We start from the raw sequence: 14216 nt of genomic DNA on the forward strand, positions 1-14216 counted from the left end.
AGCTGAGCACTGCAGTGAAATATGCAATGAGATATTAATCCACTGCGTTAATATAACGTGCTTAACAGTGTTTATATAGCCTATAATATGAAGTGTGCTGAGAGCATTGTACTCACAGTAAATTCAGTATCGTGGATACTACAATGCAGCTGCAGCTGGTGGTGGAATAAGTAGTGGCCTGCGGCTGCAACCACAGATGCAGAGTCAGCTGCACAAACATACGACTATAGAAAAGACTGACTTCCCCGCACGCAAGTAGCTTCTTCTGGAGAGAGATTCGTCATTGGTGTGGACACCTGTCACTCAAACATGCCCGACCAATGGAGAAGCATCCGCCCACTGTGGGATGTTTGTGTCAAAATGATTCAATCGCAAAAACAGGCTTCAAAACTTCTTTCACTTCGATCGGAAAAAAAGGTGTTTGAATGCCAAAACAAAGTCGAAACACTCCGAACACTTTTTTTTTTTTCTTTGATTGAAAATATTTTTTTTTGATTGAAGCTATATCTTCTGTGATTGAGTAATAAAGAAACAAACGTCCTACTCATTTTATGGCTCAAATCCAAAAATATGACTCCAATCAGTCTCAAATATTTTTTCTATTGGGAAAACGTTGTTTTCTTTGATTGAATTTTTATTATTATTATTTAAGTGACCTTTTTTTATTGAAAACATTTTTTGAGGTTGGGGCTGCTTTTGTTTTCATTGAGTAATAAAGAAACAAATGTCCTACCCATAATATGGCTCAAATCCAAAAATATGACTTCAATCAAAAAATGTATTTTCAACAAAAAAAAATTTTCTATCAAAGACTCAAATATTTTTTTTGCGTTTGAACAAGTTTTTCTTTGATTGAAAACATTTTTTTTTGATTGAAGTTTTTTCTGATTGAAAACATGTTTTGCGATTGGAGCAACTTTTTCTTCGATTGAAAAATAAAGAAACAAATTTACCTTCATACTGGACTAGTTCTAGACTCGGTTTTAGATGGTTCTGGACTAGTTCTAGACTCGGTTTTAGACTGTTTTTGGGCTGTTTGTGGACTTGGTTTTATCCATGATGTTGGATGTGGGTTTAGACTAGTTATCTTACTGGTTATAAACTGTTTTTTTTTTTAATTAGTTTTGGACTGGTTTTTGACTGTTTTTGAGCTGATTCTAGACTAGTTTTGAACTTGGTTTTAGAAATGTTTTAGATTTGATTTTAACTTGTGTGAGGCAAACATTCTGACTGGTTTTAAACTGGTCCTGGACTTAGTTTTGGACTAGCTTTCTGACTGTTTTTAAACTGGTCCTGGACTTAGTTTTGGACTAGCTTTCTGACTGGTTTTAAACTGGTCCTGGACTTAGTTGTGGACTAGCTTTCTGACTGGTTTTAAGCTAGCTTTGGATTGGTTTATAACTGTTGTTAGACTTGTGTTGGACTTGATTGTACACGTGGTTCCAGACTGGTTTAAAACTGGTTTTGAGCTATTTTGGGGCTAGTTTGTCAACTTGGCTTAATACATTGTTTTGGACAAAGTCTTTGACTGGTTTTAAACTGGTTTTACATTAGTTTTAGACTGGTTTTGCTTTTAGTTCTGGACATGGTTCTGACTGGTTTTAGACCAGATTCTGGCTACTTTTAAAATGCGCCTGACTAATTTTAGACTTGTTTTAGTCCAGGTTCTGACCAGTTTTAAAGTGGCTCTGACTACTTTTAGACTGGTTCTGACTAGTTGTAAACTGGTTTTAGACTAGTTTTATACCTGGTTTTGTACCATTTTTAACCTGGCTTTCTAACTTTTCTTCCTCATCAGAACACCTGGACGTTCAGACATCTGTTCAGCTGACGTTGTGATGTCACTTCCTGCTGTTACCTGGTTTCCCTGTGGGTGCACAGACACCTGCTGCTGCAGTAGCGCCCCCCACAGGTGGTGCAGGTGTAATGCGACGGGAAGCCGCAGACGCAGCAGAAGTGTCGGGGCGGCAGCGAGGAGGGCGGGGCCACCGCCGACAGGTAGTTCGGCTCCGGTTTCTCAGACAGGTTCTGCCAATCATAGAGGAGAGGAGAGGTCAGCTGACGGCCCTCGGCCAATCAGAGAACGGGAGGACGAACGACTCACCTCCTCCTCCAGCAGAGTGGTGAAGTTTTTCCTGAAACGCTGTTTGAAGTGGTCGCCCCTCGTCTTCCTCTTCTTCTTCTCTGGACGGACAAAGGGACAGCAGTAGGTAAGACAGGGGACAGACAGGGGGACAGAAGTAGGTAAGACAGGAGGACAGACAGGGGGACAGACAGGGGGACAGACAGGGGGACAGACAGGGGGACAGACAGGGGGACAGAAGTAGGTAAGACAGGGGGACAGACTGGGGGACAGACTGGGGGACAGAAGTAGGTAAGACAGGGGGACAGACAGGGGGACAGACAGGGGGACAGACAGGGGGACAGACTAGGGGACAGACTAGGGGACAGACTGGGGGACAGACTGGGGGACAGACTGGGGGACAGACTGGGGGACAGAAGTAGGTAAGACAGGGGGACAGACAGGGGGACAGACTGGGGGACAGACTGGGGGACAGACAGGGGGACAGACAGGGGGACAGACAGGGGGACAGACAGGGGGACAGACAGGGGACAGACAGGGGGACAGAAGTAGGTAAGACAGGGGGACAGACTGGGGGACAGACTGGGGGACAGAAGTAGGTAAGACAGGGGGACAGACAGGGGGACAGACAGGGGGACAGACTGGGGGACAGACAGGGGGACAGACAGGGGGACAGACTGGGGGACAGACAGGGGGACAGACAGGGGGACAGACAGGGGGACAGACAGGGGGACAGACTGGGGGACAGACAGGGGGACAGACAGGGGACAGACAGGGGGACAGACTGGGGGACAGACTGGGGGACAGACTGGGGGACAGACTGGGGGACAGACAGGGGGACAGACTGGGGGACAGACAGGGGGACAGACAGGGGGACAGACAGGGGGACAGACTGGGGGACAGACTGGGGGACAGACAGGGGGACAGAAGTAGGTAAGACAGGGGGACAGACTGGGGGACAGACTGGGGGACAGAAGTAGGTAAGACAGGGGGACAGACAGGGGGACAGACTGGGGGACAGAAGTAGGTAAGACAGGGGGACAGACAGGGGGACAGACAGGGGGACAGACAGGGGGACAGACTGGGGGACAGACAGGGGGACAGACAGTGTGTCTCACCTGGTTCTTCTGTCTCGCTGAAGGCCGGAAGGCGGGCAGTAGGACCTGGGGGAGGCAGCGAGGACAAGGGGTCGTCCTGGAGGAAGAAGACAGAGACATGAGTAAAAGTTCTGGAAAACAGCCGGAACACCCTACTGGATCGTCCTACTGGATCGTCCTACTGGAGCATCTAGTGGAGCATCTACTGGAACATTCTACTGGATCATCTACAAGAACATTCTACTGGATCATCTACAAGAACATTCTACTGGATCGTCCTACTGGAGCATCTACAGGAACATCTACCTCCATGTAGTTAACATGAACTCAGAGGAACTCCATCAGGAGTTTCTACAGAAGGACAGATGAGACCTGAAGGTTTCTACTTCAATAGATTTTCCTGCAGATGTTCAGGTTTCTACATTGGTGGTTCCTCTAAGAACAGAAGATGAGGAGCTTCAGGACCTGGAAGTTGTCCTTCTCCAGCGCCTCCAGCTGCCGGGTCAGTCTCCTCTGACGGGTGGCCTCGTCCAGAACTCTGCGCTGACCGGCCTCCACCCGGGCTGATGGACAAACAAACAGACAGGTAGACAGGTAGATAGACAGACAGGTAGACAGACAGGATCAGTCAGTTAGGCAAAGTTGGAAAGATATTCACAGCATCAATAACTCATGAGATATAAGTTGTCAAAACATAAACAATGCCTCTTTCAAATCGTTGTAAGCTAGACAATGTGCTACAAGGCCAGTTTGATCAAAGGTCGCTGTCTTTAAAGCTGCAGAAATAACATTGGTGTCTATGAGCAGCTGGCGGTGTGACGGTGAACAGGGACCGTCTGCAAATAGCACAACTGCTGCAACAGTGAAGAGAGACACCACACAAATATTCAATAACTTCACTCTGATACACTGTAGAGCCACCACAATCATTGCAGCCTGAATGGGCTGCGGCTGGTCATACTACAACTACATGTTTTACTGCATCTTTACTTGTTGGACCACTCACTTTATCTTGATAAAAAGTTCTGGTTTTGCTTGTGTCATTTTCACAGGGTTGGGTGCAATTTAAAGACAATGGGAAGAGTCAGAAAAAGGAAGCAGAGCTCATAGGAAAGACCTATGGGCAATGAGCAGAACCATGAAGAGTTCTAACAATGCAAACAGAGATACAGGCTGTTCCTCCAAAACATGGTCTGAACCGTCTACAGCAATATTTAGTCAGGATAATCAAAACAATGTCACTCCAAAAACAGCAATGGAGTGAGGGATTTAGTTACCAAACAGCAGCAATTGAATGAAATTATGGGAGGTCATGGAACAAAAAAAAATGTGTGACTAAGGAACCATTAATGAGGCACAGTGAGGCATGTAAGGACAGTGGGACGGAGAACCAGTCACTCAGAATGATCCATGATGTCCAACAGAAATCAGACGAGGACACAGAAGAACATGTACAGGAAGAAGAATCAGATGGAAACAAGACTGATGAGAAAGAAAGAGAAAAGCCAACACTGCAGAGAGAAGGCCAACTTTAGCATGGACAGACAGGAGACAAACATCAGTGGAGGAAACTGCCAGTGGTGTCCAAAAAGTTCAAGATTACAGTGAATAAAAAGAATTGGAAAAAATTGTTCCACTGCCTGGTTCACTAAACATGAGGCCACCCTGGACCGATGTCCTGTTCAGCAGGTTCCACCAGAACAATCCCTGTTGTACTCTTGCCTTCAAGAGCCAGCAAATGTCCTCACAGTCAGAAAATGAACAGCCCACATTTAAACATCAGTGCTGTCTGTACATTCCCTTCTTACAATGCAAATATTTCTTTAGAATGAATAACAAGCCAGTGGGGGATGCCCAGGTTAAGATACTGGTGCTACAAAAAGGAAAAAGGACCCACAAAACAAGCGAAAGAAAATTCAGAGCAGCAGCAAACCCAAGAAGAGGGAGAACTGTAAGAGCGTTGGTTATGGAGGTATTTCAGGTGCAAAATGTTTGAGCACCTGTAACATCGAATTTGTAGTTGTGTACATTGAATTTGTATGTGTATCAGCAAATCTGATTTCCCACACTCTATGAGTTGTGTACTTGTAAAATAATTTTTTGTATGTGTCGATTTTTTTTTCTTCCCACAAATACAACACAAAAATACACATTCACAAATCGTAATTACAGGTGCACAAATCACATTTACAGGTGTACAAATCATATTTACAGGTGTACAAATCATATTTACAGGTGTACAAATCCTTCTCTACAAGTCACATATTTCAACACTGACACGCTCACATTTTGCACCTATTGTTGCAGCACACTAAGTGCAAAACATACTTGTGCACCTGTATTGTAAGAAGTGAAGCTGAGGTGAGAATTTGAATATGTGCAAATCTGAATGTGAACTTGTGAAATAAGTATGAAATAATTTACCACCAAAATACACAAATTGCTACTTACAACCACTCGAATCCTCCCCACGAGTCACACATTCTCTGTTTTCTACAGGTGCAAATCAGAAATCTACAGGTGCAAATCAGAAATCGTACTTCCGGTCCCGCTGAGATATTTGGTGCAAAACTACAAAACGATCCGATCTGTGTATAAATTCTATGCTCTGAGATTGACAGACTTTTCGGCCAGTCAGGGAGACGCTTTGCCCGCCCAGCCAATCAGAGGTTTTTATTCCGTCCGAGGTCGCTTTACCGACTTCCGGGTGTGGAATTTCACGATGGAGAGAGTGTAGGCCAGGGGTCGGCAAGTAGATGTTTGTAAACAATCGAACAGCGGGCCAACCTGCGGGCGGGTGCGCTCCGATTCCGCGAGCGGCGGGGGGCTGGCGATACCGCGAGCAGCGGAGCTTCTACAGCTGATCGCCGCTGCTTGGGACACACGTCTCTGATCACAGATGTATTAAAAAATGACTCCCGAGACACACACACGTTTTGCACACGTGTTGCTCAGTGAAATCTGGCTGGTACAACTGTGTCCGACCAGTAGTGCAAACGCGGAAATGCCCGGCAGCAGCCGACAACGCGAGTTTCGTGTTGGGGAGACGGACTGGCTTGGCTCCATGCCAAATCAAATTTTCAAAATCATCTGGTGGGCCAGATATTATTCCTGACGGGCCACTTTTGGCCCGCGGGCCGCCAGTTGCCGACCACTGATGTAGGCTTTGATTTCAATATACTAGGAGGAATGGATAAGTTATTTGAGTCATTGGGAAATGCGCATTATAGAGATTAGAGCAGACCAGCCGTCCAAAACAAGAACTCCCTACACTCTCTCCATCGTGAAATTCCACACCCGGAAGTCGATAAAGCGACCTCAGACGGAATAAAAACCTCTGATTGGCTGGGCGGGCAAAGCGTCTCCCTGACTGGCCGAAAAGTCTGTCAATCTCAGAGCATAGAATTTATACACAGATCGGATCGTTTTGTAGTTTTGCACCAAATATCTCAGCGGGACCGGAAGTACGATTTCGGATTTGCACCTGTAGAAAACAGAGAATGTGTGACTCGTGGGGAGGATTCGAGTGGTTGTAAGTAGCAATTTGTGTATTTTGGTGGTAAATTATTTCACATACTTATTTCACAAGTTCACATTCAGATTTGCACATATTCAAATTCTCACCTCAGCTTCACTTCGTACAATACAGGTGCACAAGTATGTTTTGCACTTAGTGTGCTGCAACAATAGGTGCAAAATGTGAGCGTGTCAGTGTTGAAATATGTGACTTGTAGAGAAGGATTTGTACACCTGTAAATATGATTTGTACACCTGTAAATGTGATTTGTACACCTGTAAATGTGATTTGTGCACCTGTAATTATGATTTTGTGAATGTGTATTTTTGTGTTGTATTTGTGGGTAAGAAAAAAAAATCGACACATACAAAAAATTATTTTACAAGTACACAACTCAGAGTGTGGGAAATCAGATTTGCTGATACACATACAAATTCAATGTACACAACTACAAATTCGATGTTACAGGTGCTCAAACATTTTGCACCTGAAATACCTCCATAGTTGGTGCAGGAGTGAACAAGCTAACCTACAGTAAACTTAAAAAAACACCTGTTGTTGAACTGATTTCAGGAAACATAACCCGAAGTCTAAATAAAAATGAATTAAAAGTGATCAGTTCAGAGGTTAGAAAAGGGAGAAGAATTCATGATGTTGTCATGGAGATGTACCTCCCTCTGAATATAATGAAGGAATGTGATAGCATGTTTCACAAGATGCCAGGGTACATACAGCACCCAGAAGTTGACCTTTTGCTGTACAGATGTACTCTGGAACAGATATAACTGTGCAACACCTGAGAAAGAAGAGCCCACTGACCTTACAGCTACATGCTACAGGTAGTGTTGGTCCAAAGTTCCTGGTCAGACCAAAAGACTCCTTTACTACTGTCTTACTCTTTCTGCACCACCAATCACATTCTGGTTAATGCAGTTCCTCTGAAAACTCTCACAGTACACAAAACTACGAGTACATGAAGGTGAAACAGATTCCAGCTGGGCACTACTTCAAAGTGTCCTTCTATTGTTCTACAGGGAGAGCATTGTCAGGGATTAGGACAGGGCTTTGGCCATTTGTTCTACACCGAAGACATGGAGGATCTCAGAACGTCTACGGTGCTACACAGATGCTCTGTACATGCTCTTAAAGCAGTTTCTCAGTCAACTGGGAGAAAAAAAACGCAGACAAAGGTGAGAAAAATTTTGCAACATTTGCATTTGCCAGACTCCAAAACAGCCCTCAACAATGCTATGAACGTCATTGGATTAATACCCTGGTCAGACTGTCAGGTTTTTTTCTACAGTGTATAAGAGTGAAGTTATTGAATATTATTAATATTAAAATAATAATAAAAAATTATAAAAAAAATCCTCATAATTCTTATTTTTAAATTAGCACCAAAGCAAGAGTTGTAGTATGACCAGCCACAGCCCATTCATGGCTGCAGTGATTTTGGTGGCTCTACAGTGTGTCAGAGTGAAGTTATTGAATATTTGTGTAGTGTCTCTTTTCGCGGTTTTGCAATTTGCAGACGGTCCCTGTTCACTGTCACACCGCCAGCTGCGCACAGACACCAATGTTATTTCTGCAGCTGTAAAGACAGCGACCTTTGATAAAATTGGCCTTGTAGTGCATTGTCTAGCTTACAACGATTTGAAAGAGGTATTGTTTATGTTTTGACAACTTATATCTCATGAGTTATTGATGCTGTGAATATCTTTCCAACTTTACCCAACTGGATCAGTCTCGGTCCCAGAAGGTATACTCGTAAGAAGTTGTCTGACATTCAGACCAGACTTAGTTGTAAAAAACGTTGATTTGAAATTTCATTTCTCTTCTTTTTGCATCTGAAGCCTCCGCGACATTTCCTGAAACTGTTCCTGACCTGTCTGGAGGTAAGATGAATTCGGCCGATAGCTGGACCCACTTCTGGCAACAAAACCCCCAGAATCCTTCTGGGTGTTCCGCTTAAACTAAACGCAGAGGAGCCGTCTTATGTTGGGCGACCAGTCTTCTTTAAATAGCATTTTTAAAACCATTTTTTAAAAATGAATTATTTATACGCCGAATAAGCTGCTGGTGAGTTCTGATAGTAAACGTTTAGCTTCCACGTCAACAACAAGACACATCCTTCAGAAAATCGTAGTTTCGCTAAAAGTTGAAATTTTTTTCAGTGAACCCCCCACATGAAGGACGAAGTAGTCACATCCGTTTTCACACCTTAAATCTGTACATTTCTCTGAACCATCTGCAGCGTTATATGGGTTAATTAGTAGAAAATGATCCTGAACCTACCGGAGCCTTTCTTCTCCAGCACCATGTTGTCTGCTGTACGGCGGCCGCGCAGCTCCAAACCTGGCGAAGCGCAAACTGGTTCACAGCAGCCCCGTTAACACCGACAGCACCGATAAGCTACTGAAGCGTTCACATGGACACTGAAACCTGATTTAATCACGATTCTGTGTATTGACGGGTTCCTGAAAAGCGCTGCGGCGAGTTTCCGTTTCTACGGCGAGCGACACGGTGCTATTTTCTGATCGCGTTCCGGCCTCCAGCTTCAGGAAACACGAGAACATGAAAACTTCCAACTTCTTCAAATTAAATCTCCCTGCGAAAAGAAAAGTTAATTAATTACAAGATTGAGCTTATTTCCTGATTTAGTTTATGTGGATCTAAAGTTGGATTTTCCCTCAGTTTGTGTCGAAAACTAAATCTAGAAAGTCACTAAACAAACTGATTTCACTGCTGATTGATCCGTGGATTATTTAGATTATTGCCGATATCATTTCTGAAGTTTTGATTCATTTTGGATTCAAAGTTTTTGCCATTTGTAAATGACTTAAGTTGATTTCATCTTGTCTTGTGCAGCTTTGAGTCATTCTGGAGAAATTTTGAGAAGCACAGTGGTGGCAGCATCATGATGTGAAGCACGGTGGTGGCAGCATCATGATGCGAAGCATGGTGGAGGCAGCATCATTGGGGTGGATCCAGATTCATTTTAGTAGGGGGCCCCAGGGGGGTACAACAGATATTTTGAGAGGCACTGAAAAGTTGTAATAAAAAATGAAAGCTGCTACCAACCTCTGGCTTTTCCAAAGTATTTTTCATGGTTTTTTGTCTCTTTAACCCAGTAGTAAAGCTGTATATGACCTTTTCATTTTGGACTGTTAACATTCAAATTCTGATGGACTTGTTTCCTTTTTATGTGAATTCAGCTGCAGCATCTGCCTGTTCTGTAAAACTGTTAGCTCAACCACAGAATCCTGAGGGCAGTTAAGAGACAAATATTGTACAAGAACAGCTCTATATACAACCCTGTTAATTTCCACTTCTTAGAATGTTTACTGACAATTATCACACCTAAAATAAGAAATAATATTCTGGACTTTTAGCAGCTAGTTCTCAGCTGTAAACCATAAACATCATAGGGTTCTGTGTGCTAATCAGTCTGAATCAAAATGAGTTCTACCCAATACACAGTGAACAACAGCAATCTGTACCCTTGATCTGTGCTAAAATAATCTGAAATGTTCTGTGCAGTAATTTTAAAATACAATAAAATACATTAAGCAGCACTCTGTACATTTAACAGTAAACCTGAGAACAACAATAAACAGGAACAATACTCCATATTCTTCAGTCATTTAATAGTTCACAGCTCAGCAAACATCAGTGTTCTGCATAGAAATCACTAAAAGCTGCTCTCAGTAATCTTCCACAGTGAGCAGATGTTCTTGTGTTGCAGGTCCATGGTCCAGACGTGGACGTAGAACAGGCCGGGGGGGTCTGGTACCGTGGACTTCCTAGAGCTCCTCCTCTTTCTGCATTCTTCATATGGGATGTAAATAAAGTAACGCTGGTTTAGCACGTCCATCAAAGGCCTGTAGGTGTGAAGCAGGAAGTCCTCCACAGTGAGGATGTGAGTCTCCTCCTCCTCCTTCAGGACCATCTCTGTGTCCAGGCTGTTATTAACGCCATGAGACTTCTCAGACTTCACCGGGTTCTCCAGCCACGCGTAGATCCTCCTCATCATGGCGTCCATGTCCAGAGCAGTGATGACATCGTACTGCTTAAAGCCATCTTCACCAACTTCAGTCTGATCTTGGTGCTTGAAGAAGTCATCCTGATGGACCAGCAGCAGTTGGACAGGTTCTTGATCAGGCGGTTGGTGAGGCTGGTTTTCCCTCCATCGGTTACGCCACCGATACCGATGATGTATTTCATGTTCTCTGATCGGTCAAAGCTCAGAAAAAGGGTCAAAAACGTCAACAAAAACCAGGTCAGGAGCGATCAGATGTGGAAGAAAGCTGAAAAAGAGAAGGTTGCAGCAGGAAACGTCACCTACTGGAGTCCTCCATGGACCTTGAGTTTAGTGAGTAAGGTCAGAGCAGAAAGAGCTGCTACTCAGACGCCGTTCTTCCACCCAGAGAGGACCTCTTTCTGCTGTCGCTGCTACACAGACTGCCCTAGTGGAGGTTTGAGGGGGAATATTCCTTTTAACAGCCCCTCAGGTCTCTGTGAGGATTTTGGATGGAATACTCTGTTAAACCAACATTTTAGGTGCATGTCCAGGGATTTAAGGTGGAATGTTTCTTTAAGGTGGATGTGTGAGGACCTTGTAGGTGGAATATTTCCTGAAACCAACCTTTTAGGTCAACATTCAAAGATTTAAGGTGGAATATTCCTTTAAACCAACCTAAATTTCATGTTTTGATCATTATCAGGTGAGAAACCTCAATCCAGACTCCTCATGAAGACGTCTGAGATTTATGCTGTTATTTGTTTAGTCCAGACTAAATGACAGAAATCCACAACAGTAATTTTATTTCAGGACTCGGTTATTAAATGTCAAAACAATCCATGTGACTCTAAAAACTCAACAGCTTTACAAACTCGAAGATTAAACTCTCCACAAGGATCCAGAAGAAGTTGGACTTCTACATGAGAGCTTTAGTTATTCTTCATCTACTTCCTGAAAAGTTTGGTCAATAAAAAAGACAAAAACTCATATTTTCAGCTGAACTAAAGACAGACTTTGTGATTTTTCTGCTCACATGTTGTGTTGTTGTAAACTTACTCTTTCAACCCCTGGAAACCAGCGTTTGTCCTGTTTTTGCTCCTTGGCGACCCTAAACAGCTGGTTGTAATGTTTTCTGATCAACACACCATACTATGATGTTTTTACAGTGAAGGTTCTACTATGGAACCGGTTTGACATGTTCAGGCGTTCTTTGTGTGAAAACTCAGAGATTTCAGGGATCAGAAGGTGGTTTTCAACTTTCTTTGTTAACTTTCTGCTTCAACTTTAAACTAAATTTCCTTCACTAAGCCAGCCCTCTGGACTTCCAGTAAGCTGTGTTCCTATTGGCTGTCCAGGTGGCTGCTTGGTGTCATCAGGAACACCTGAGCAGCTCAGTGTCTTCCTGCTTTATGTCTGCAGTCAAACATTTCCTCTGCTTCTCTTCACTGAACCTGGTTTTCTTCCGTTGCTTTAGTTTGTTCTTTAGGCGTTCTTTAGCCACAGTTAGCACATGGTGCTAATGTGTGCAGTGATTAGTGGGTTTGGTGCAGCTGAGTTGTGTCTTTATCTTGGCTGTAGTGAGTCTTTAGAGGTTTTTGGTTGTTTGTGAACCAACGTTGGTTGTCCAGAAGGTAAGCGTTCCTGTCCTGATTCTCTGTTTAAAGAGCTTCTCTGGTAGGCTGCAGGAGACTTTAGCGTTTGGGTTGTGCTAGTTTGGTTTTTGTCTGGTTTCATTTGGACGACTATCTTGAGGCCCCTCCATGTGGTTGAGTGAGGTTTTCTGGAACAGTTCTACAAAGCAACCTGCAGCAGAAGAGACTTTGAGAGTTTTTAGGAAGTTCTGGAGACCAGACTTTAGAGCAGCAGAAACATTTGTCAGCAGTTTGAGCAGGAGAAGGTGAGCTTCAGAGTAGAAATGAGAAGGAAACCTTGTTGACCCGTGTGGTGAGGTCCTGGACCAAGAGTTTGAGCAGGTTGTGAAGAGTCTGCAGTTCTTTGGTCTGAAAGCACCAGAAGAGTCGACTCATTAAAGGAGAAAACGGGAGATATTGTTGGTTCTTCTGTCGCTCTGCAGTTTCCTTAGACTGAATATCAAGTTTTTATTTTAAATGATTTACTGTGTGAGCCCAAGAAGACTTCAATAAACTCCCTCCATCCCCTGAACACGTTTTATTACCATGTTTGATCTCTTCTAAATATGTTTTTGAGTTTTAATCATATTTTTTCTCTTTGCTTGTTTAGTTTTGTCATCTGTGTGAAAGGTTCTAAACAAATAAAGTTGAATTGATAAACTGAATAAGTGATGAACTCATGATTGTGATTTAAGGGTTTGACTCATTTTTAAGGTTGGGGTTCAAATCTGGACAGAAAAAAAGATTAAAGAAATAAACTACATTAAAAAAAGCAATTAAATCACAGGAAAAAACATTTAATACAATAAAACTTTTAAAGAGAAAACTAAAGACTAAATACAATGAAATTATATTAAACAGAAAATATTTAATTATGACATTAAACAACATATTTAAACAAAAATATTAAACATTAAAGATGAAATATTTTTAAAATTAAACCTTTAAAAAGACAAAACATTTAATTAAAAAATTGAATCTCAAACACAAAACTTTAAATAGAAATTAAACAGGAAATACAACAAAGCATTTAAAAAGAAAATTAAACATTAAAAGGTGGTAAAACATTTAAAAAGAAAAACCTTAAAGATTTAATCTAAAAATTAAACATTGGGAAAGAAAAGGAAATTTATCAAACAAGCTGATAAAACATTTGAAAAAACAATTAAACATTAAAAAGACAAAACATTTCAAAATTAAATCAGACAGAAAAGAATAAAATGTGAGAAAAGAGCAAAACTAAAGATTTAATAAGAATCAAACTAAAGACAAAACATTAGAAAAGACCCCAGTTAGACTTTAGAAGATCAAATTAAACCGAAGAGACGATAAAACGATGAAAAAGAGCAAAAACAGATAAAGGTCTTAAAGCGTTTTCTAGTCTGAAATGAAAACAAGTTGTTTCTTCAAACATTTCCTCTTTCTGTGTTCTTGGTTTGACTGTGGACAGATTTACTAAGAACTCATTTCAGAAAACTGCTTTCCAGATAAAGTCTACTAGTAGTTGAAGGCATCGATCAAACTAATGTTACCTTCTGATCTCCACAAACTTTACTGTTCAGTGAAGAGAATCAAAGTTTGTTCAGGATTTCTAAAGAACCCACAGGTGAAGGTCTGAGAAGAACTCAGATGGATGGTCTAAATGTGAAATCAAGACTCATGGTCACAAGTTTTAAGGCTTCTGTTCACCACAAAGTTCAAACTAACACACAAGTACTGAGAAATTTTTAAAACTTCAGTCCTCAGACTGTCTGAAGGTTCAAACTAACAGTGAACTACTTGGGAACTTCCTCCGCCCGTCCAGTTTTTTGAAAATTCGAGTCTCGACAGTTTTTCTGAGTTTCTGGAGTTTCCACCAGGTCAGAGG

General features: G+C 42.3%; 1 protein-coding gene and 1 pseudogene across 1 annotated transcript in view; both read right to left on the reverse strand.

Moving 5' to 3' along the window:
- Positions 1–9237, reverse strand: part of LOC127532680 (zinc finger HIT domain-containing protein 1-like) — an 11626-nt gene extending 2389 nt beyond the window's left edge. The window contains exons 1-5 of the mRNA XM_051944688.1: positions 8993–9237; positions 3646–3743; positions 3202–3277; positions 2105–2184; positions 1859–2028 (exon numbers count right to left, since the gene is read on the reverse strand). Of these exons, the coding sequence (XP_051800648.1) occupies positions 1859–2028; positions 2105–2184; positions 3202–3277; positions 3646–3743; positions 8993–9017 (449 nt within the window). The 5' untranslated portion in view covers positions 9018–9237. The remainder of the gene's footprint in view (positions 1–1858; positions 2029–2104; positions 2185–3201; positions 3278–3645; positions 3744–8992) is intronic.
- Positions 9238–10021: 784 nt separating this feature from the next.
- On the reverse strand, positions 10022–12158 carry LOC127532679 (nicotinamide riboside kinase 2-like; annotated as a pseudogene).
- Positions 12159–14216: the final 2058 nt, after the last annotated feature.

This window comes from Acanthochromis polyacanthus, chromosome 24 (genome assembly GCF_021347895.1).
Source record: "Acanthochromis polyacanthus isolate Apoly-LR-REF ecotype Palm Island chromosome 24, KAUST_Apoly_ChrSc, whole genome shotgun sequence".
Lineage (NCBI taxonomy): Eukaryota > Metazoa > Chordata > Actinopteri > Pomacentridae > Acanthochromis > Acanthochromis polyacanthus.